The following is a 22,143-nucleotide window of genomic DNA, read 5'->3' as shown; positions in this document are numbered from 1 at the left end:
GAGGGACTCGCCAGGAACCTGGGCTCAGAGTCATAACCACCCACCCCGCCGCTGGGGCTTTTGTGTTGTGTGTTTAGTTTGTTTCTTTTGTTTGGGTTTGGTTTTTTTTTGTTTGTTTTGTTTGTTCTTTTTAAAGTTTTTTTTTTGGGGGGGGGGGTTGCTTTGTTTGTGTTTTGTCGGATTCGTTTTTTTAAAATTATTATTAACTAAAATAACCAGACAAGGGACTGGGGAATTTGAGAAAAGCATAATCTGCTTTATTTTTTTAATTTTTTTTTTATTTAAATAAGGAGAATTCTTTCATATGGAAAGAGCTAATACAATCACATATTTGAAAGGAGAAACAATAGGTACTGAAACGAGGAGAAGGGCAATAAAGAGTGTGCCGCAACTGGCCTGGTGATTCCGTGATTCGAATTCCGGTCCGAGTTAAAGTTTCCAAAAAATATAAACAGGTTGCACGTTACACAATTATCCATCGTCTGCCCTTTCAAATATCTGGTCTACATGAAAAGACAAAGAGAGGAAAGGCCAAAAAAAATTTACTATACAGGTCATGAAGTTAAAAGCTTTAAGGAGGACAGTATCCCCTTGAGAAACAACAAATGCAATTTCTACAGAACCAGAGGGAGGATTCCAGCTAAGGACAATGCCTAAGACATGCTAAAGGGTGAGCGCCTCACTGCTGCAGCTGTGATTCCTGGGGACAGTCAAGGACATCTGGAGCAGCCAGAACAAGCCACTAAACCCAAGGGAGTGTCTATGGCCACTGGAAAACCTGGTGGTCTTTGGATTAAAATAAACAACAAAAATAGCTGGACTCTACTGTCTCTTTTTTCAGCAAAATGCACCTTTTCTGTCCATGTGCCATAACTAAGCACACTGGTGGCTGCCATAAATGAAATTTTATTCACAAATGCAACTTTCTTATGAAGAAACTGAGTTGCTGAATAAAAAATAACCAGTGCTACAAGGAATTAACATGTGCTTAACCAGCCTGGAGGAAAAGGGAGGGTTAAGAAAATGCAACAGAAGGAGGTCCTGGCATGCAGGGGTGCTGGCTGCAACGTGACTGGTGTGGCCAAGAGGCGAGAGACAGCAAAAACACTCATCTCACTTGAATACCTAACTCTAAATACACAGGAACCACAGGGCAGCTTGTGCTTTGTAGCATTCCTGCAAGGAAGGTGTGGATGGAGTGAGTGGCTCTGCATGAACACCACACATGGGAGTGCAAGGGGCAGCAAACACATCCAGAGGTGCTGACACAGCCAGGAGCAAGCTATGGGACATCAACAGCAAGACCTGTGTCACTGGTGACTGTGCTGCTTGTCTTTTAGAATATACTGGAGTGCCTTTTTATTCACCATCTTTTTTTTTTTTTTTTTAATTCCCAGACTTCAATGTTGATTTGTTTTTAAATGAAGAGCTAAGAGCAGAAGGGGTGAGGGCAGCAGCACTGACTGGAGCCGCTGGCCGTGGCAGGGAACTGATCACACAGGTGCTTCAGACCCTCTGCTGAACAAGAGCAGCACTCGGCCTCTCAACATTCCTGCTTGCTGCTGCAAAGATGGGCTCCACCTTTCCCTCCCACTGCACCCTGCACCTTTCCCAGCAGAAGGAGACTGCAATTGACTTCCAGTCAAAGCAAAAGCAACTCACAAAGGAATAAATCAGCAATAAATCAACCCTTCAACAGTGCCGACAGCAGGCAGAAGGACCCTCTGTAACTGTAGTGATCTGTTCTGTGCATCTCCATCCTCCTCTCCACGCTGGATTTTTATCACTATTCCAGCTCCCTTGACTTTTCTGCTCCTTTGAGGATCAGAGGCTTTTCCTTTTGACTCCAGAGCACCACAAACTGCACTAACCTTGGACTAGCTTTAAACAAACAAACAAACAAACAAGCAAAAATATATGCCAGAGAAGAATATTGCACTGTAGAAATTTGGGCTCTAAAACTGCTTTCCATCACACAAAACTCCACTAAGTGAGAGAGTCTTGCCAACTGCAGCTGACAGTCACACAAAGTTGAGAAATGGAATGAAGCTCACATGCATTTCTTGGCCTTTCCTGCACAGAATAATTCAGACATAATATATAAATAGAGCAGTGAAACAATTACTTTTTCACCTAGACCTACAACATCAAATACGTATAAATAAATTCTAGTGTTTTATTCTGTTGGGGGAAGGAATGGAGTGATTAAAAGAGAAAGAAGGGTGACCTTTTTCAACAGGAAGTTTTGTAGTTCTGATGGCATGTACACCAGAGGGACTGCAGTAACTTGGATTGCAATAACCCAGTTTCTCCAACACATTTGACCATTTTGAAGTCACACAGGTGGGAGGAAGGAGGTTAGTGTTTTTGTAAAGCTGAAGTAGTGTGTCTAGAGTAGGGAAGAGATGAGAAGGGCTCAGGTAAGTCTCTTTAGCCATTAGTTAGATTCTGGGCTCTTATTAGCTAGGGCCAGCTGGGCAGAAGGATAATAAAAAAAATCCCAAACAGACAATTCTGCTGTTAATGGTATTTCAAGGGAGAAAACAAACAAGGGTGGGATGACTTACTGGAGGTGCAATCTTTGGAAAACACTGGGAGCAGGACTAGCAGATGAGGATGCAGATCTGGGAGATGTCTGAAGGTTGGGGAAATATTTGTCACTAAATCTCAAACCCTGTACTTTAAGGAGGATGCTAGAGAGATGCTGGCACACTCTGCTCTGAAATTAAAATCCATAAAACCTAAGAAAAAAAGAGCTCTTATTTTTTCTTAAAGTACCATCCTATCCCTTTCCCTTCGGGTTCTCTGCCATGTTCCATGGGGACACCTATGGAGAGGGGACATTACTATGCCTAAGTTAGTTTAGGTTTCTAAGCTCTTTAAAGCTACTGTATAAAAATCATATTTATGCCTAGCTTAAAACTTCAAATGCATCCTTACAAAGTTACAAAGGATCTTTTTCCAGAAAGGGGAGAGGGAGGGGGGAAAAAAAAAGCAAACAAAGAAACAAGAACACCTTTCAGATCCCTTCCCCAATACATTCTTTGTTCAAAATAATCTTCTTTGGAACCACCACCAAATGACTTTCTGCCACCCAGCAGAGGCTGATGCACAGCCCGTGAGCAAGCCACCATCTCCAAAAATGGTTCTGTCCCTCACTTCAGAGTGACCAGCCTACTTTACATTTTGAAAGAGCTAAACAACACAAACCAAGTTAGCTGAAAGTAGTTTTTGCTATAGACTACCATCAGGTGAAGGACTCCAAGTCCTTTCAGGAACTTTTAGGTCTGTCCTAAAAAAATCTACGTACACACACACGCACACACACACACACATTCACTCACATAAACCAAAACCAAACAGCCAAAGAAATAAAACCCAACCTCTCCCACTGGGATCTTCCTTGTGTAGATCATCAAATACTGGAGAGGAGTGGTGAGGTGACGATGCTGTACACACACTATATGCAACTGCATCAGAGTAAAGAACCCTTTGCTGTTCACCTGGGGAAGGAGAGGAGAAGGATGATTCCAATCTGCCTCTGTAACCACGTGCTTCCAACCCAAAACAGGAGGTTCCAAGTGTGCCTTGCAGAGGGGCTCCCTTACCAACGTATCTCTATGCAAATTTTACAAAAGGCCATGGAATAGAGGAATAGAAAGCAAGACTCAGGGAAAAGAGTAAAGCTTAGGAGAGCAGCCCCGAGGGATGAACACAATATAGGACAAGTCTCAGGAGACACGAAGAATTCGAGCAGCCAAGGCAGGGAGCATGAGAGAGCATCACAACTACAAAAAGTAGTCCATACAGACCCGTTGGCTCTAGCCAACTCTTCTGACCCATGTGCTGTGAGAACTTTTTTTCTTCCTAACAAATGTTACACTTTGTAAATCTATGATTTACATTTTGGCGCGTGTTTTGCAGTCACTAAAAAAATCCGAAACCCACAAAAAGGAAAAATTGAAACACCTAGATCTGTATGAGCTTGCAACAGAAATCTGGTGGTTTGAGTTTTTTTCCTTAAAATGAAAATGCTAAATTTTGTTGTGCACAAAGCACCCCAAAGCTGTGTTTCAGGATTTATGCACTGATGTACTACATATCTTTAGTACACATCGCCTCCTACTGCAAGCACTGCCTCTAGCTTAAAACAAAAATACTGAAAAATTAACAAATGTCATATCTGTCCTGGTTTTTTTTTTAATCAAATAGTCTGAAAGGCTAAATCATCTGGGAAAATACACCCAAACAAACTCAAACTCTCAACATAGCACAGAACCAGATACAAAACTAAGGAGAGTTTTGTCAGAACACCATTTTAGCTGAAGGGAATTCTTTTCTGAAAGGAATGAGGAAAGCAGAAAGAAGGGGGGGAATGAGAGAACATATAAAAGTTCTGCTATAAACAAAGATACAGCTTTTTTGTAAAAACCTCAGCTGCCTTTAAAATGAAAAACCTCAAACTAAACCCCTCTCCCCCAGTTGCCACTCTGCTGAGACAGAAGTAGGGAAGGAGAAGGACGGGCTTTGCCAAGTGAGCAATCACAGCTACCTGTGGATGGGGCATGGGGAGGGGGAAAAATAAAAAAAAAATGGCTAAAGCCACTTAAAAGTCACATGATTGGTTTGTTTTAAAGCAAGCAGGTCAATGTCATATCCACTGTTTCAAACTGCTTTGTTGGGAGAGGGGCTTGAATGATGTTGCTGTAGTCAGTCAGTGTGGGGTGGGGATAGATCTGGTGAGATTTTCAGGAGATCCAGTGGGGTCCAGTCTAAGCTGTGGTGCCTCTCAGGCAGCAGGACCAGCTGGGCATCAGAGGTGCTCCTAGGCCTTGCTCTCCTCCACTTTGACTGCCTGAGGTTTGATCGCTCCTGTGCGCACTGGCTTCATCTGGTTTGTGGAGGCTGTTTCCTGCAGCTTCACTGCTCCCAGACTGGCTTTGTTATCATCCACCCGCTGCTTTGCCTTTTGACACAAAAACCAAAGCATTAGCTAGGACAGACACCTCTAGGCAGGCAGAACAAGCAAACTGTGACCATCATTCATGCAGGACATTGAATTTGCTCCTGTAACACCTCATATTTAAGGATCTCAGTGTCTCATATATTTGGCAATGCAAGTAACTTATAATAATTCCACAGTAGAACTTAGTGGAACTAATCTCTCCTGACTTTCAAATCACACAGAATTACTCCTGGACTCAGTAAAACACTCACCTACCCAGGGGAAAACACCAACTCCCACATGGAGCTTCAGTTACATAGGCCTTTCTGCCTCTCCTCTGCAGCCCAAGGCACAGGCACAACAGTGTAGGAGAGCAGGTATTTTTGGGCTGTACAAAGAACTCGGGTACACTACCTGCTGTACATAGTGTCCCTGCACAGAGCCCATGCTCACTGCTGGTCCCGACGGCTTCCCACTGGGGCTGGCAGAGCTAGGCCTGGAAATCGAAGAGTCGACAACATTCATGGAGTAAATTCTACAATGGAATGAGAGCCTTATTCATGTGTGAAAGAAAAAAAAGACAGCAAAGCAGCAATAGACAGGGCACGAGCCTGTGCTGTGCAGATCAGTGAGCTCCACAGTTCCAAATGACAACACACGGGTCAGTTAGGAGAAAAAACAATAATTTAGTCTTGCAAAAGCCTCGATGACCTGATGTGTCTAGACACGAGCACTCCCATCTTCAGGACCAAAAACATTTATTCAATGATCCTCAGGTTTCCCACCTTCACAAGGAACAAAAGCACACACCAACTCCAACGTATGTTTGAGATTCAGTGAACAAGTAACTTCATGCACTTTCCCACAAAGCACCAGGTCAGGTACACACACTGGCCCACACCCAGAATGAAAGCCATGACCATGCATTTAGACACAAGTACTTGGACTGAAGTGAGCACATTCTAGACATGAAAAGCCAGGTGATCTCGTGCAGGGATGATGGGTGCACCATGTTTCTCTCCCATCCTAAGGAGCCCGAGCTGTGTGGAGGTCTCACCTGTACGTGTGTGGGGACGGGACTGACCCTCCGGAGGACATGCTCTGTTTACCATCGGAGAAATGAAACCCTTTCATTTCCATCTGGGAGGACTACAGAGGAAAATGAGTGAGAGAGAGTATCATCTTTGCATTCACAAATCGCTCATTACTTCATATCAAAACTTAAGCCAAATGTTTGCCCTTCTCCCCATCAAGCCCATTTAAAAGAAGAAGTATTTTTCAGGTGAAGAAAGTGAGGCTTGTAAGTGAAATAATCTGTTTGTATTAAAGCACCAAGCCAGCAGCACAAGCAAATACAGAACCTGGAAGTTAACTGCTGTGCTCTCTCTCCCCTATAGTAAGACAAACTTATGATATGAATCCATCAAACCAGACATGACATTAATATACCTACTCAAATGGACAAGCTTCACAACAGAGTGAAATATCTGGGCAGTATTCCAACTGTGTCTGGAGCTCACCACCCCTCAAGCACTCTGGGAAAACCTGTGTAAACATGTAATAAAACTGGAGACTCCAAACTGGATCAAGGCAGGATGTGGCTCCCTGGAAACAGAATGATGACCAGCAGCAAAACCTGAAAACTGCTGGCTTGCACTTTGGAGATGAGGGGAAAAGGGTTCCTTCATTTTAACAGCAATCCTTGGCTTGGATATTTAAGGATCCCAAACAAGCCATTCTCCCCTTTAAAAAGCAAGGAGTCAAACTTCAACGCAGGAGGGGTTACTGAATGCCATGAGCAGCACCAGGAGTTAATCCTTACCTCCCTGCTGGCAGCAAGAACAGAAGGCTGGGATCCAGGAGGGAGGATTCTTCGGGGAGCTCCTACAGGCAGGTTTTGCCCCTGGGGAAGCTGGATGGACTGTGGCAGAAGCAGGGGCTGCTGGCCAGAGCCGTAGCGGGGCAGAGGCAGCTGGGAGCCAGGCACAGGCATTGTCAGCTGTGTGACAAGGACATGTAGTTACCTTAAAGGCAGTAACAGTCTCGTGTTTGACATGCTGCCTCCCAATACCCTGAAAGCACAGCCTTGCCAAAAGGAAGCTCCCAAACAGCGCGGTCTGGCACGGAATAAACGCAAATGACTGTAACAGAGGGACTTTCACACTGAAATGGATGTTCTGGCAGTGCTGCCAACACTCTTTATCAGCTGGGTTCTTAACATGCCATCAAGTTAACCTAACTGCCCGTGGATGGGGGCTGTTCTCCATTCCTACAGCCCAGTTCTCCAGTCTTCCTCATGGTCACTTCATGGGTCTGTTTTCCCTTCACACAATGGCAGTGTCAGTGCAGTGTCAGGTGCTTTGTTTTCACCTTTGAAAATCTCCTACACTCTTACACCAAAACATTCTGAGGACTGGACCTTCAGAGAAAGCGATGGGGACCTCAGTTCCATGTTTCACAGTGAGCTTCAAACCAATGATGGACACAATTAAGAGCAATTACAAAAAAATACTGTAGCTCAGGGCTGAGGAACCTCCTGTTCCCTCTGATTTTTCTCACAATTGCTGGATTTGGGAGGGTCTATCAACACTTTAGAATAAATAAATAAAACCAATCTAAGGCTGGCAAAAGAAACCAAGTTACTCGCTCATGATGGATATAGCATTTCTTCAAATATTTCGTTTGCCAGTGTTCTCTGTATTTTCCTCACCTAAGTTACTTTCAGGATTAACTCTTTACGTCAGTCACAACATAAAAATCCCTCTGAAACAAAAAATAAACCTTAACAAGTTGCACAAGATAAACGTAAGATGAGTTTAATAAAATTATCAAATTTCTCCAGAGAATCAGAGCACATGCCCACAAACACAGCTATGGTCACAGTAGAATTCAATGTTTTTATGTGAACCATGCTTTATTAAAACATTTTCACACATTGAAATTCCTGTTAGGATTCTGCCAAACAGATCAGCTGAAGCTGTAAATAAGACTTGGACGACAAATGAACTGAGAAGACGGATGAGCCTTTAATACAAGTTCCTAGTTGCCCTGGAAGCTGAGGTGCTGGGAGAGATGACTGGGATTTGGCTCTCAGAAGAGGTGCTTTTAGGACAACCATTGCATCATGGCCTCCTATGCATGCAGCACTGGAAGGTCTGACTTCCAAGTGACAAAATGACGTCTCAGCAGGGACAGACAAGGTATGAGCAACCATCTCATTAAATAAGGTGCTGCATATGTGAAACCATGGTTCACAGAACAGTGTCTCGGGGAAATCTTCCGCCTCTTTACAAAGAGTTTAGTTCAGACAGACATGTTACAACCCATCCTCAGAAACATGTGGCTGTGAATTAGCCTGGACCAAAGGAGTGGCTCGCCAGTCCTGCTCCTAACCTGTGTGAGCTGAGAGTCCATCATCTGGGAGGCTCCCATACCAGCCTGGTTTATTTGCCCCTCATAAACCAGTGCCTGGCTTCCGTTCATGGGCTGATAGGGGGACCCAGACTGGGTTTTCACCACCTCCAAGGGCTGCATGCCTGGGAAGGCGGAATATGGAGGCTTCAGAGCAGTGCCTCCTGTCAGGACCATGGTGCTGGGCTGGGACAGACTGGGGTGCATGTACACCTGAGACCTGCAGGAAAAAAACATGCTTCAGTCATGATGCACAAAAAACCTTTGGAGACTGTACAAGCACACCCTGCCAAACCATATCTGGCCTGCCATCAGTTGTCAGACAACTAAACTGACAGCTTAGAAATAAGCAGTGATGCCACTTTCCATTTTAGTTACCAGGATTTTTTACTTCCACTCTTAAGCTTTTACAACCACGTCCTTGTGTTGCCAGAATATTCAACAGAATAACATTGCATAGTATCTAATATTAATGTTTCAATATCCCACAAAACAACCTGTGCATTAGCAGTTAAGGCAGGATTCAGGTTACCTAAAGTCTGCAGCAGTTTTGCAAAGCAGGAAAAAATCAGAAGTTAAAGATTCCAACAGCTCTAGCAACTAAGAAGGATTGTTTTTTTTAAACCTCAGTGTTTAGGCTTTTGAAGCACTAACTACTAATTCAGATTTTTCAGTCTCATGCTCCCTACACTGGCACTGTTATTAGGGAAAGGAAACAGCATTTGAACAAAGGAGAAAGGGGAGATGAGTGTGGGGTATCTGACCAATGTACACAGACAACACCAGGAACATAAGAGAGCAAGCCACAAGGAAAGGAAAACAGGCAGCAGTTACCTGAAGGGCTGTATGGAGCTGTACATCTCCTGGGACTGGGAAACAGGCAGACCACCCCTCAGTCCAAGCTGAGCTTGGGCCTGTAAGGATGTGTGTAGGGAAATGGGAATCTGTTGAGCAGCAGCAGCCTGCAGAAGAAAATAATATAACTGAGAGGTACAATAGGAGCCAGAAACTCTCCAGGGCTGTTAGAAACCCATCAGTTTCCTGCATGAGTCCATCTGTAGTGACAATTACCTACACTGGGCCTTTACCCCAGAACAGCAGCACACACTGGGAACACACTGCCCAGGCACCCTGCAAGAGGCATTTGATGGACACGAGGGAACCAACATGCTCCTCACACAGAGCAGGCAGTGACAATCCCAGCTCTCACCTGCCTCTACTCTACCTTGAAAGAGGCTCTCCCCAGCCCTATCAACATTCTATTTACTAGTAAAGTTACCCCTTATTATTGACTGGCTGGGGAATTCACCAAAAGTCACTTCATTTCACTCAGGTCTCAGCATCTACTTCAGTTAAAACCAGTCCAAGGGCACTGGTAGAGAAGGGGAAGAACTCCTCAATTCCCTCCCTTCAGTTTCACTAACCTCTGACACCCACTGGGAAGCAGCATTCAAGGAACCTAAAGGGAGCCACACCTAATCTCCTTTGGACTGTGAAAGTGAAAAATTACTCTTTGTTTCTTAAGTTCCACCATGAAGAATCCCTGAAGAACCACCTGCAAGCTGTACTGCTCCCTTACCTGCTGGTAGCTCTGCTGCTGAGGTATCGTCTGAGGGACCAGGCGGGGCTGACTCGCAAACACGTGGCCATCCAGATACAGGGGTGGAATATGGTTACCTGCACATCACAAAAGGCAGGCTGTAAATTCAAGGTACAGGGGAGATACAGGCACAGCAGACTGCAGAGATTTGCAGGTCAAGACTATTTCCCACCTCTCAGCAAGTTAACACAAACGTAGTACCCATTCAGAAGTGTCTGTAAAGCTCCTAAATCCACAAACCAACATCAGCAGTAGCAGGATTGCTGAGAATTAATCATACCTTCCTGTCAGAGGCTAAATGTAAACCCAGGTTTCCCACCTCCACAAAAGAATGAGACACTAGCAGCTCAGAAGTTGGTAACCTGTACTCTGAACTAAATGCCAGAAATCTGCTCTGCAATCATCTCATCTTTGCAGCTCTGACAGACAGAAAGAGCAAACACAGCATTTAATGCCTTGACACATGAGATCTAAAAGCCATATTCATCCCAAGGGTGGCACCAATTAGTAACTGCTGTGCCACTCCTGTGCTTTTGTGCAGATATGAACCACAGGATTAAGGAGCAAGATTAGGGTGGGTGAGGAAGGAAATCACCTGACTTGGAACAATCTGTTTACCAAGTGGAAGCTAACAACAGAGTCACTACACATTTCACTCTGTTCCTGAACTGAGACAGGAGAAAAACAGGGCATACATGAGAAGCCCTTTGGGACTCAGGAGTCATCCCATGGAGAGAATCCCAGCACATTTCCTCTTTCCAAGATACTCTCCCTAATTACACACACTAACATGACTGAGTTAAGATTTTCCTTTAACTAAAAGGCAGCAACACCTTGCCCTCTCCCAGAGTTCTGTGAGTTGTAAGCCAGTTGCTGTTTTGCTAAAAGCAAAAGGTGCTCAGAACCTCTGGCTTCAAAGGCAAAACAAGCAGAGGAATGGCTGATAATGATATTGGGAGCGTTGAAGCCTCTCAGCCAGAGGTCTCTTTGCTTCTATTCTACTGGGCACACAGTAAAGGGTAAGCAAAATCTATTGAGACATCAGACACTTGTCACTACACAGGGAAAGCTGTCTTTGTATTAAGCTTTCACCAGTCACATTCTTTAAATGGGGAGACAGTCCCTCTTTCTGCCTTGCCTGGGTTGTTAAGGATCTGTCAAACACCAACCAGCCAGTTACTCTACACAGAAGCTCTTCTCACCATGCTCTCATCTAGGAGAACCAGAGGATGGCTCCCAGATAACAACCAGACAACGCAAAGGTTGCTGCAGTTTGCAGGTACCTGGAATAGATGCAGAAGGTGCTACAGATGCCACAGGCATGGGAGGCATAGAAACTCCACCAAAAGAGCTGTAGCTGACACCGTTGGAAGCTCCAACACTGGAAGGAGGCTGGATGCCTGAGCCTGCACCTCCTGGGGAGTTCTGTTCTGGTAAACTCGGAGAGTTTTCCCAAGCTTTACGAGCAGACTCCATCTATGGAAACAAAGAACAATAACTACAGACAGTTCAAATGGGGAGGACATTACCAAAGCCTACAGTTGCTCATGTGTGTCCTGTGAGCTCAAATTCCCCGCACTCTAGGCATAGTGGAAAGCTGACAGGTCTGAAGTCAGGGGATTCTACAACAATTTCTAATGGACAAGAACCCTTCACAAATACTCAAATCCCTTGGTATTTGCTGAGCTTCTCAAGTTTGGGATGGAGTAGGGTTTTGGTTTGGTTTATTTGGTTTTGTTGTTCTTGTTTGTACATTTGGGTGGGTTTTGTTTGCTTTTTCCCTCTCTTTACACCACCAGGCTTCCCAGGATCCCTGAGCAGCCACCTTGCCCAGTACAGAAATAGGAAAGCTCTGTTGCACTCAGTTCTACAATTGGCAAGGACTTCCTGCATTCAGGACTTCAAACACACACCCCTGCACTCATGTTGAACAGCACATATGCACAACTTTCACAAAAGCTAATTAAAGTTTAGCAATACCTAACAAAATACTCTGGGAAAGATCTCCCCACAGAGACATGGTATCCAGACACCTTCATCTTCCTTACCTTAAGAGTCAGGTCAGCAGTGGGGAAGGACATGGGGTTCAGGCCGATGCAGCGCTGGAGGTGATGATCCCTTCGCAGGATGGGAATGGACTGTGTTAACCCTGCCTGAGGGGAGAGTCATAAAAGGTGAATATTTGTGATTTTTGTGAACTCTTAGGAGAACAGTATGAGCCACCAAGGCTGACAGAGCTTCAGCTGGGCAGCTCCAGTAAGTGCACATCAAAAAATTCAGTCCCCAAGGGTACTGCACGAGCCAAGTACCACGTTCAACTGGGGTCTATTCTGCTCTTGCAATAAAGGAGGCTTTGGTTATGTGCAAAGACACCCCTCTATGCTGAACTTTATCAGCTTCCATTTAACCATCAGTTTGATCCAAAAACTTCCATTTGCAGAAGAGTTCTCCTTGCTGTACCAGTCTTAGAAACTACCTAAGTTTCACACAAAACCTGTTTCTGAAAAGAAACATCCTATAAGACAAGTCTCCAAAATCAAAAGCAGACAGCCTACAAACTTGAAGACATTTCAAAAGCAGCTTTGTGTGTGTCTCACATTGCTGTCTACAGCTGAGCTACCAGCTGGGCTTTCAGTGTGCTCACTCTTTCACAGAAAATAATGAAATCCCCAGAGGGCTGGAATAAGCTGGGAAACCTCCAAAAAGGCCTGACCACCACGTCACAGTTCTCTGCCTTGCTGTGACAGGTGAAACCTTCTGAGGAAGTTGGGCAGTCTGGGTCTAAACATGTCATCATCTGCATCATGGCCATGTCCAACACTTGTGTGTCTTAGGGGAAGAGACTGGCCATCTCAGAGATGGCTTTACATAGGTCACAATTATAATGACCTCTGTGTTTGTGACACTCATTTTACCACAGTATCATGAGATTTCCATTTTACATTTCAGTGATATGTGCTGACTAAGCATGAAATATGATGCAGACATGCTTCCTCTCTTTGGAAGCATCTGACATTTACCTAAGGAGTATCTCCAATGAATCAATGCCAAAAGAAAAAAGCACTTACATTACTGGCCAAGGCATCCTGCAATTTGGTGACAGGGTTAGCTGCAGTGCCAGAGGCAGAACCAGGTGGCAAACTGAAGTCAGAGTCCTGAAAAAGCAAAACACAAAAAATTCAAATCCAGATCCATGGGCCACCCCTCTGTTTTTCATGGTTAATGACTCTAGCCTGAATTATGACACTACAAACTTAAGATTGATCTCCAGTAAGCCTTGCTGCAAACAGAAAACACTTCTCAGCACTCAGCAGCAGGCAACCCCCAGAGGCAGACAAAAGCTTGGCCATGATTTTCTCCCTCACCTCTGTTACCACCCCAGCTGGTCCCTGGGACAGTATTTCCAAGTGGACACTAAATGTTTGCCAGAACATCCTGTGTACCTGGTTTGTGTCAGTAAGGAAATCTAAGGCAAACCTACAGCTAGAAGCTTCCTCTAAATAATCCTTCTGCCTCAAACCACTTTTCATGCCTCAACAAGATCAAACCACCAAGAAGATAAAATTAAATTCAATCCTCACTTTAGGATTTACTCCAAATTCAATGGGTGGCACAGGAAGTACAGAATCCACGTGAATTTCCACCCCATTAACAGGGGGAATATTCCCTTCCAGCCGTTCCGTTCCCTCCGAACCCTTTCTGTTTTTCAGGGAGCGTTCGTTGCCGATTGGTCCGGGCTTGTGTTCCTTGTTCTGTCCTGAGCCTTGATCTGAATCCTTAACAGGAAAGCAGAGAGGCTGAGACACAAAGACCGAATAACCCAACCTCAAGCCTTAAAAATGCTATCAAGAACAACACAACCACTTCACAACGTCTCTCACTCTGTGCTCTGGCTTGGCTGCGAATCCAGATTACCTTTTTATCAGTTTGCTTCTGCACTTGCTCCTTCTGGCAGTCAGGCTTTGAGTCCACCAGGCCAGCCCCATTCATCTCCTCTGGTTTGAGGGTGCCATATGGAGAACTGCGCTGAGAGGAGGTCGCGGAGGATTCCCGAGACTCCGCGCTCAAGTCAATGCCACTATCCCCCTGGCTGCCTTTAAATCCCTGCTATGCAAAGCACGAAATGTGTTAAAGCCCCGGACTCCGACCCAGCATCACCGAGGAAAAACATCCCAGAAAACAGCAAGACCACGTCCCTTTTTCAAATCGCCATCCTGGTTAACTGCAAAGGAGTTGGGCCTGACCTGCAGCACGCCTTGGCTGCTCCTTCAGCTCTACACAGCCCTGAGACAGGTGAACTGATGCACCAACCAGACCATGGCTTCAGAGGAAGGAAATGTGTCCCACAGAACAGCTAGGCTGAGACTGCCAAACTCGCTTCACATGGGACCCAAACCAAATTTGAACTCTTGGTCTCCAGAGATGAAGCCTTCAGGAAATCCTCTGCCCTCCCTGCATTAAGGCTACAGCTATACACTGCTCACAGGCACAAGGCACAAACAGGACCTAAGGGATTCCACCCTCCTCGACCACAGTGTGCACCCAGTGATGAGCATAACCCTGGAATAGCTCTATCACACAGTTACTCCAGATTTATACCCATACACAACACCAAGCAGTGCTGGCTTGGCTCTTTAGGTCAAGATTTGAACAGCGTCAAGCTCAAATTAAAACTGCAAAGAGACGGTTTAAAATGGCACAAGCAGAGCTGGGAGTCACTAAGCACAGATGGAGCAATGAGAAGCATAAAAGCCACCTGCATTAATACTTTATACACACAATACCTTGAAGGGCACCTTAGGAGCCACTTACCTCGGTGCTGGACTCAGTACCATTAAAGGTATTTACAGGCTTGCTCCAGGAATCGCTGCCAGGAGACTGAACAGAAAGTGCTGGAAGAGAATGGAGGGCAGGGTTCAGCTGCTTGAAACACAGCTATGAGCACACCCTGTACACATTACACCATCCACCTTCCATTTCTAGACATGAGAAAGGGTATTTTCACCACCTCAGAACATTAAGTGTTGCCCAGACATCTGAGACATGATGCAGCAGAGAACACAGGGTATGAGGAGCGAGAGTAGAGAACGGGGAGGAGATTTCTTAGGGAACATAACAAGAGAAAGGCCAGAGAGAAACAAGGGAGGCGCTAACCACTCAAGGCTAGAGATGAGAAAATGTAGGAAAGCAAAATAAGAAAAAGTAGATCCAGCCCAAGCAGCTATAAAATGCTGTATTGTAGTAACTTGATGTGAAACAAAGACCCAAGAAGCAGATTAGGAGACTGACATGGCCAGCAACAGGAGTAGGATGGCTGAACAGTGGAGCTTAGCACAGAGGCTGCTCCACATGTCTGCCAGCTCCCCTCCCACTCCCACCATCAGACAGGAGAGGGTTGTCTCCTCTGAACCACGGACCCCATCCTTGCTGCACACCCCAGAGGACTCCAGCTCTGTGAAACCCTTTGGAACAAACAGACCCAAGCCTACCTGGGCTGTTGCTCTCCCAGATCTCTGTGCCCAGGCTGTTTCCAGACACTGTTACATCACCCTGCTCCAAGCACAGGCTGTTCTGCTTCTTAGCGAATCGTGGAGGAATGCGCGACTGAAGGACGCGGGCCTTGGCTGGTGCCTGTGACAGGAAAGGCACAGGTGTCAGGCTGGGAGGTTCCCCCCAGGCTAACAAGGCTGCAAGAGCTGCTTTTTGCAGTGTGAGGTTTTCTTCTGGCAACAACAGAGGCAGAGTGCAAAGTCATCCTGCTTTGCACCGCTCCTGCTGCCCAATATCCCACCAAAGAGCCAGCAGCTGGCTTAGAGAGCCAAACTGCTTTGGATGAAGACCACCCTAGAAACTTAACTCCCAATTACCAATTTTGCTGCAAGCCAAGAATGGTCAGAAATCAAACTCTCCTTTTCATACCAGCGGCCCTAAATACAATTCTGGGGCCCAATACAGGATCTGTACTATTTTGGCACTGTCAACTGTACCTTTTTCTGTTCATACAAACACTTTCTGGGGCCCTGTTTCTCTGACTGCAATCCAAACCATGTAACAGGTCCAACTTTTCTGCCTGCCATTCCTCACCTGAGCAGCCTGTTCCTTCTTCCTTCGCTCCTCTTCCAGCAAACGACGCTGCTTTTTAGTGAGAACCTCAATGAAACCTTCCCCTGCCATGGAACCAACTTCATTCTCTTCTGCTGTGTTCGACACCCGATTATCAATGATGGTACCTGAACAAAGCACACAGAGAGAACACAGTGCACATGTGTGTGCATATAAAGCTTTATAATTGCAGTAATTTAAACAGTGCACTCCAAAGAGGATCCATGCCACAATAAGTTCACCTAGCAACATAGCAGCTACATTTAGAAAATAAAAGAATGTAGTCTGCTGACATCTACCAGCCACTTTTATCTTGCAGGACTTTGCTGTCTCCTCTGTTTCAAGATGAGCACACTTCAGCCAGAGGAGCTGTGTGATAACTCAGGTAATTCTCTTTTCAGAGATACTAATTTCTTGCCTCCTTGCCATTAGCTCAGCCTCCAATTCCCCACTCTGGATCCTCTCTCAACTTCCTTCACACAACATAAATTTCAAGCCTAAATACATTAGCATCTTAGAGAGAAATACAGAAATATTTTCCCTAAATACAAACTTTCTATAGAAGAAACATTAGAGACACTGTCAGATCTCGCTGAAAAGTTTGTGTTTAAAATTTAACGACAACAATTTTAGTTTCCATTTTTCTATTTAGATACACAAAAATTTCCTTGTTTCTATAAATAAATGGAAAAAAGCCCCTAACCTGATATTAAAAATTACACTGGATTGCATCAATCTGGCTTTAATCAGTCAGCCATAATATGTTATCCTCTTAAAGAAACAAATGAATCAAGATACTCACTTCCATAACTCAGTTCAAACTGTGACAAGGCCTCTCCCTTCTCACTTGCTCTTTGTGCAGTGGATTTGTGCTCCTTCTCTGGCTTTTTACCTGGCCCCTCAGCACTCTCTGAGTTCACATGGGAGGCCCTATCCAAGCTATAAATGGAGTGGCTGCTCCCACCACTGGTGTTGCCAAGGCCTCCTCCTTCTTCTGTAGACCTACACAAGAAAGAAGGGAAAGGATTTAGTTTTGTCAGTAGAACGAGAATAGGAATGACAAGAAGAAAATGCATGGGGTGTATGTCCACTCCAACATCTGCATATATCACAGATCAGAAAACAACTTTACCTTTTGCTCTTTATCAGGGTCCCATTCTGCTGGCTCTCATATCTGGAAGCTGCTCCCACACCAGTCCTGACAGACTGCTCTGCAAACCCTGCTGGCTCAGTCTTGCGGCTCTGCCTGTCCACCAGCGGCCTCTGGCTTGAGAAGCTCCTCTTTGCCAGTTCCCTCTTCTCTCCCAAGCTCCCAGTGCTGAGGCCACCTTCCAGCTGGCCCTCACTCTCTGGAGCTCCATCTCTTCTCTCCCGCCGCTCGCTGAAGTCGCTGCTCTCAGACGCTGTCTCCCACTCCTCGTTGGCATGGTCTGAAGAGTTCTGGTAGGACAGCTCAGGAGAGCGTCTGCCCGAGATGCTGCTCTTCTCTGCAGTGCCCAGTTTGGGTCTGCCTGGCCACTGGCTGGGCAGCAGATTAGGGCCCCCCTCCTCGGGGTTCCACTGCCCAAGTGATTCCCTCTCCTGCCTGAGGCGTCTGAACCGTGGGGGTTTGTCCTGGCGGGGAGGACGCCGCCTCCTGAAGGGCCTGTTCTCAATGTTCTCCTGATCTGCTGAGTAATCCTCCTGGAAAAAGTGCCTTTTGTCATCCAGATGACTCTCATCAAAAACCCGGCTGGAGAAGGAATCCGTGTGTTTGTAAGAATCCTGAATGTAGTCCCTGTCAGACTGCTGCCTGCTCCCAAAAGTGTCTGATGGAGACGAGTGGCTGTACTCTTGCCACCCTCCTCCCCCACTCCTGCCCTGCCACTGGGTGGGCTTCTCCATGAACCCTCTTCGCCCATAGCCAGAGTTGCTCAGCCTCGGTGGCAGTGATCTCCCAAAGGCTCTTGGAGCTCTCATCTTAGGATCCAGGCTATTGTGATCATCTGAATAGATTTTGTTGGACCTCCAAGACTCTTTGAAGTCTCCCTTTTTCAAATCACTGTCCTCTCTGTCCAGCACAGAGCCTTCATTGCTGTTCTCCGAGCCCCTCTGCCGGCGACGCTTGGGGAGCTCCTCATACTCTGAGCCCTCACTGTGTGTCTCACTGGCAATCCGGCGCCTTGGCTTGCCCCTGGGGAAGTCCTCTGGCTGGTTGAACTCCCGGAGCCCTCGGCCCCGGCTGCTCCTCTGGTTGTTGTTGTTGTTGTAGACCCCCCTGCTGCTCACAACCGTGCCTCGGCCTCTGAAAGTGAACTCTCTGAAGCCTCTCCCTCGCCCGCGCCCTTGACCTCTCCCACCAAAGGCTTGCTCCTCATCGATGAAGATCCAGTTGTTTCTTTTTGTGGGAGGGAGATCGCTGCTTTCTCTGGATAGTTTGTTCTCCCAGGTTCTTTCTGGCTTCTCTTCTTCCTCCTCCTCCTCTTCTTCCTCTTGGGATTTCTCAGCCTCTCGTGCAAGGCTGGTTTGGGAAGAACCTTTGTCATCCAGCAGGTAACGCGTGGAGTTGAGCAAGGCAGCAGAGTCATCTGACTCATTTTCTACCTTCTGAACAGCTGCCTTCTCCTTCAGCGGGCGTGAGCTGTCCTCTCCCTCCAGTTTAACCTTCTCCATCTCCTTCTCCTTCTCTTCCACCTTGAGGGCTTTCAGGACTGGCTTTTTAATGGGGCCTGACCGCCGTGTCCTCCCCATTTGCTCCTGGGGCTGCCCGCTGGTGCTGCGGCTCTCAGGAGCCCACTCTGGTGTCTCTTCAGTGGCCTGCTTGGGATTGGCTCCTTCTTTCTTCCAGGGGTCAGCACTGAAGGACTGCTCATCCCGGGGTACTTCTTCAGCAACTTCTGCTGCTGTCTCTGCAGGTTTCTGATGGTGGCTGATATCCCAACCATTATATTCAGGCTTCTTCTCTGCTTGGATAAAATCAGGTTCCAGGGGTGAACACCTCAGGTTCGTATGGCGGCTGCCAGCAGGACAGGCTTCCTGCACACTCTCCTGGTGCTGGAACAAGAGATCCTGGCCTATCCTCTGAGAGGACAGGCAGCTGTCAAAGTCTGCTTGGGCCTTCTTGTCAAAAGCATTCAAATACTCCTCCCTTCTCTCCTCAAAGAGATCTCGCTGAGTGCTCAGACTCTCCGGCCTTCCAGAAGCAGAGTAACTTTCACTCCTGAGAACAGAACAAACAACAAAGGAAAGTCAGGTAATGCAGAGCATAGCAGAAAACCAAGGGCCCAGGCTAGACACAAGAGGTGAAAAGAAATAAACTGCAGTTTATGGTAAACCATGAGGCAATTGATAAATTGATAAATACCAAAATGCTGGGCAAAGCTGCTGTGGCCCCAGGCTGTACTGCCTGGTTTGCTAAATCAATACATGATAAAGAAAAACAGTTCCTATGATGGGCAGCAAACTTAAGAAATGAAGGGAGATTTAACCTCCAATGATGTGGAGATCTGAAAACAAAGAATTTGCTGTAGAATGTCCAAACAAAGTAGGAGACAAAGTAGCAATCATCAGATTTTTTGACTCATGGCTTTTTATACCTTCCCATGTAGGTGACAAGTCCTCCTCTCCCTCCAAACAGGCTCCAAGCTGGCCAGATAGCTCAAAAGCTCTGTGCAAACCAGCTAAAACACTCAGGAATGTAAGAGTGCTCCCAGATCAGAACCTGGGCCTGTTCACAGACATCTTTCAGGCCAGCTCTACACCTGCTTTTCAGCAGATGGCTTACAGCAGCACCTCCCATCCCAGCATGCATGAGGACAGGGGAATTCTGCACTCACCTGGCATGCAGCCCCTCCATGCTCATGTTGTCAGCCTGTTTCTGATGTGACAGGGAGTATCCTTTGCTCTGCAGGGGTGTGTAGCTGTCCTGGCCCCACACTGGCACAGGATCCAAGGGAGCAGTCTTCCTCTCTGCCTGCCCTGCCTGACAGTTCTGATCTTCAGACCGACAGCTGCTCCCACTGATGGAGTCCTGCTGAATCATGGGCTTCATAATTCCTGCTCACAACAGAGTTCATGCCATTAGCACCAGGATTTCACAGACAAGAAGAATTTAACAATCTCCTAGCTTGACTCCCCTTCCTTCTCAGGCAGCAGGCGGCTGCAGCCATGGAAACCTCCCTTGTAAAGCCTGTGCTTGGAAAATGCACAGCTGGGAAATACACCTGGAGTGATACAGAAGATGACAGCTCTCACAGCCCAGCCCACACAGACACTACACAGCATCACTGGCTTGGGATCAAGCAATCCACCAACTCCAGGGAATGATTTATACATCCTGATGTTTACACTCACACCGCTGAAGATTAGGACAATATAGGAAGGTGCAAAGTGCACAGTTCAGGAACTACAGGGTTTGTCCATCACACTGCCTAAAAGGGGTCTATTAAGAGTTTACATTATTACAGTAACTGCAAAACTCATCCCTCTCCTCCAACAGGCAAGATCAGTGGATCTGCTACCCTTTCCTCCAAGGGGCAAGATCAGTCACATCCACTAAGGTCAGAAAGCAGTCAGGGAATGTCTCCCACTGCAGTGCAGAGAATGGACAGACACGTCTTCATGTCTTCCCTCCCAGTCTCTCACCACTTCCCACTGCAACCAGCTTTCTCACCCCCAGAGAAGGGATGCCAGCCAGAACGCAAAGTCTGGACAGAGGTTAAGACAACACAGCAAATCTCCAGATATGAACCAACTCAACAGCCAAGATAAACACTGGCAACAGCTCACCTGAAGGGTGAAGGGCTGAAGGGTAGAAATCCACGGGGGTGCGGCTCGGGGCCATGCGAGGGTCCATGTAGGACGGCATCATCATCCAGCGGGGGTCGAAGCCGAGCATCTGCGGGTGCGGCGGGTAGAACGGCCGCTGGGGATGGGAGTGCGACGGGGGAGGATAGACCTGCTGCTGCCAGTGCTGCATCTTGTACAGCTGCTCCTGCAGGGAACACCATGGGCCATTGGACATGGCTGTGAGGCCAGGAATCACACTGGGGTGCTGGTCAGCCAAAGGAAAACACGCGCCACCAAAGGATCAATCTCTGATCAGATGGGAGGGTGGGGCAGACAGGGCTAATTCACTCCCAGCTGGGAATCTGGCAGTTGTTATTCTGTAATACCAGAGCAGCCAGGCTACCACACCACTGTGGGCCAGCCTATGTGGCCAAACACAAGGGATCAGCTTTAAGACCACCATTTGCATCTTCTCAACGCTCCTGAATGAATACAGGACAGCTTCCTGTCAAACACCACTTCCTAACTGGAACCAAATACTTCAGGAGATGTTACATTTTCCAGGAAATGCATCTCTAATTTATTTAGTGTGTAGATATATTAGTTCCACCCCTGTCAGCTTAACAGATTAGATAAAAACAACCTAAATCACATTAAGAGAGCTATTAATATTTTACAGTGTTTCCTGGGCATCCTTCAGAGACAGGCTGGCACTTGCAGGTTGTTTCCCCATCTCCCACACAGCCAGTCCACCTTCCTTTAGCTGAGGACTGCCATGATGCTAATTTGATTTGACATTTAACTTTTGCTGAAGGTCCAAAAATAATATATATTTGAAAGGAGTTTTGTGTACTGAAGAAAGCTTTCAAACACTAAACAGCTCCAATTAACATCAAATGCATCTACTTACTTGTCAAAACGTGCCACCATATTTTTTTGCTAAGCTTAGAACAGTGTCAGATACTGGAACTGTTTATTAAAAAAGCCAATCCCCAACTGCAGAGCAAAAGAGACACCTTTAAATCTGAATCTGACACATCATTACAGCAAGGAAGGCTCTGATAAATGCAGATTATATCTACATTACCTAGTCCTCTGGTACCTCAGAGAAAATATTGCCTTCACAATACCATCACTTTTCCATTTTATTCTCTTCATGGAGCTACCAAAGCAGCAATACAAGCCAGCCAAAACATGCACTGCCTCATACATACTAACATCACAGAGGATAAGAGAAAATAAAATAAAACTTCATGTTCTTCCACTAGTGATGACCTGTGGTATTATTAGCATGACAGCAAAGACATCCAATTTTTTT

The 22,143-nt window shown here is 46.3% G+C and overlaps 1 protein-coding gene across 6 annotated transcripts in view; it reads right to left on the bottom strand.

Annotated features, from left to right (window-relative positions):
* Positions 1 to 235: 235 nt before the first annotated feature.
* Positions 236 to 22,143, bottom strand: part of PRRC2B (proline rich coiled-coil 2B) — a 46,555-nt gene continuing 24,647 nt past the window's right edge. For 4 of the 6 annotated variants that reach the window (XM_066562985.1, XM_066562984.1, XM_066562986.1 and 1 more), the window contains exons 14-32: positions 20,826 to 21,030; positions 19,874 to 20,093; positions 17,191 to 19,257; positions 16,861 to 17,060; positions 16,041 to 16,186; positions 15,446 to 15,587; positions 14,769 to 14,848; positions 13,872 to 14,063; positions 13,538 to 13,732; positions 13,025 to 13,111; positions 12,005 to 12,109; positions 11,240 to 11,432; positions 9,936 to 10,033; positions 9,191 to 9,318; positions 8,339 to 8,576; positions 6,768 to 6,944; positions 6,003 to 6,094; positions 5,360 to 5,480; positions 236 to 4,966 (exon numbers count right to left, since the gene is read on the bottom strand). In XM_066562985.1, coding sequence (XP_066419082.1) covers positions 4,826 to 4,966; positions 5,360 to 5,480; positions 6,003 to 6,094; positions 6,768 to 6,944; positions 8,339 to 8,576; positions 9,191 to 9,318; positions 9,936 to 10,033; positions 11,240 to 11,432; positions 12,005 to 12,109; positions 13,025 to 13,111; positions 13,538 to 13,732; positions 13,872 to 14,063; positions 14,769 to 14,848; positions 15,446 to 15,587; positions 16,041 to 16,186; positions 16,861 to 17,060; positions 17,191 to 19,257; positions 19,874 to 20,093; positions 20,826 to 21,030 — 4,827 coding nt within the window. In that variant the 3' untranslated portion in view covers positions 236 to 4,825. The remainder of the gene's footprint in view (positions 4,967 to 5,359; positions 5,481 to 6,002; positions 6,095 to 6,767; positions 6,945 to 8,338; positions 8,577 to 9,190; positions 9,319 to 9,935; positions 10,034 to 11,239; positions 11,433 to 12,004; positions 12,110 to 13,024; positions 13,112 to 13,537; positions 13,733 to 13,871; positions 14,064 to 14,768; positions 14,849 to 15,445; positions 15,588 to 16,040; positions 16,187 to 16,860; positions 17,061 to 17,190; positions 19,258 to 19,873; positions 20,094 to 20,825; positions 21,031 to 22,143) is intronic. The other 2 variants (XM_066562990.1, XM_066562988.1) reach the window with 2 other exon arrangements.

This window comes from Molothrus aeneus, chromosome 19 (genome assembly GCF_037042795.1).
Source record: "Molothrus aeneus isolate 106 chromosome 19, BPBGC_Maene_1.0, whole genome shotgun sequence".
NCBI classification, from domain to species: Eukaryota; Metazoa; Chordata; class Aves; order Passeriformes; family Icteridae; genus Molothrus; species Molothrus aeneus.
The sequence above is the reverse complement of the archived record's forward strand: the minus strand, read 5'-3'. Positions and strand labels throughout refer to the sequence as shown.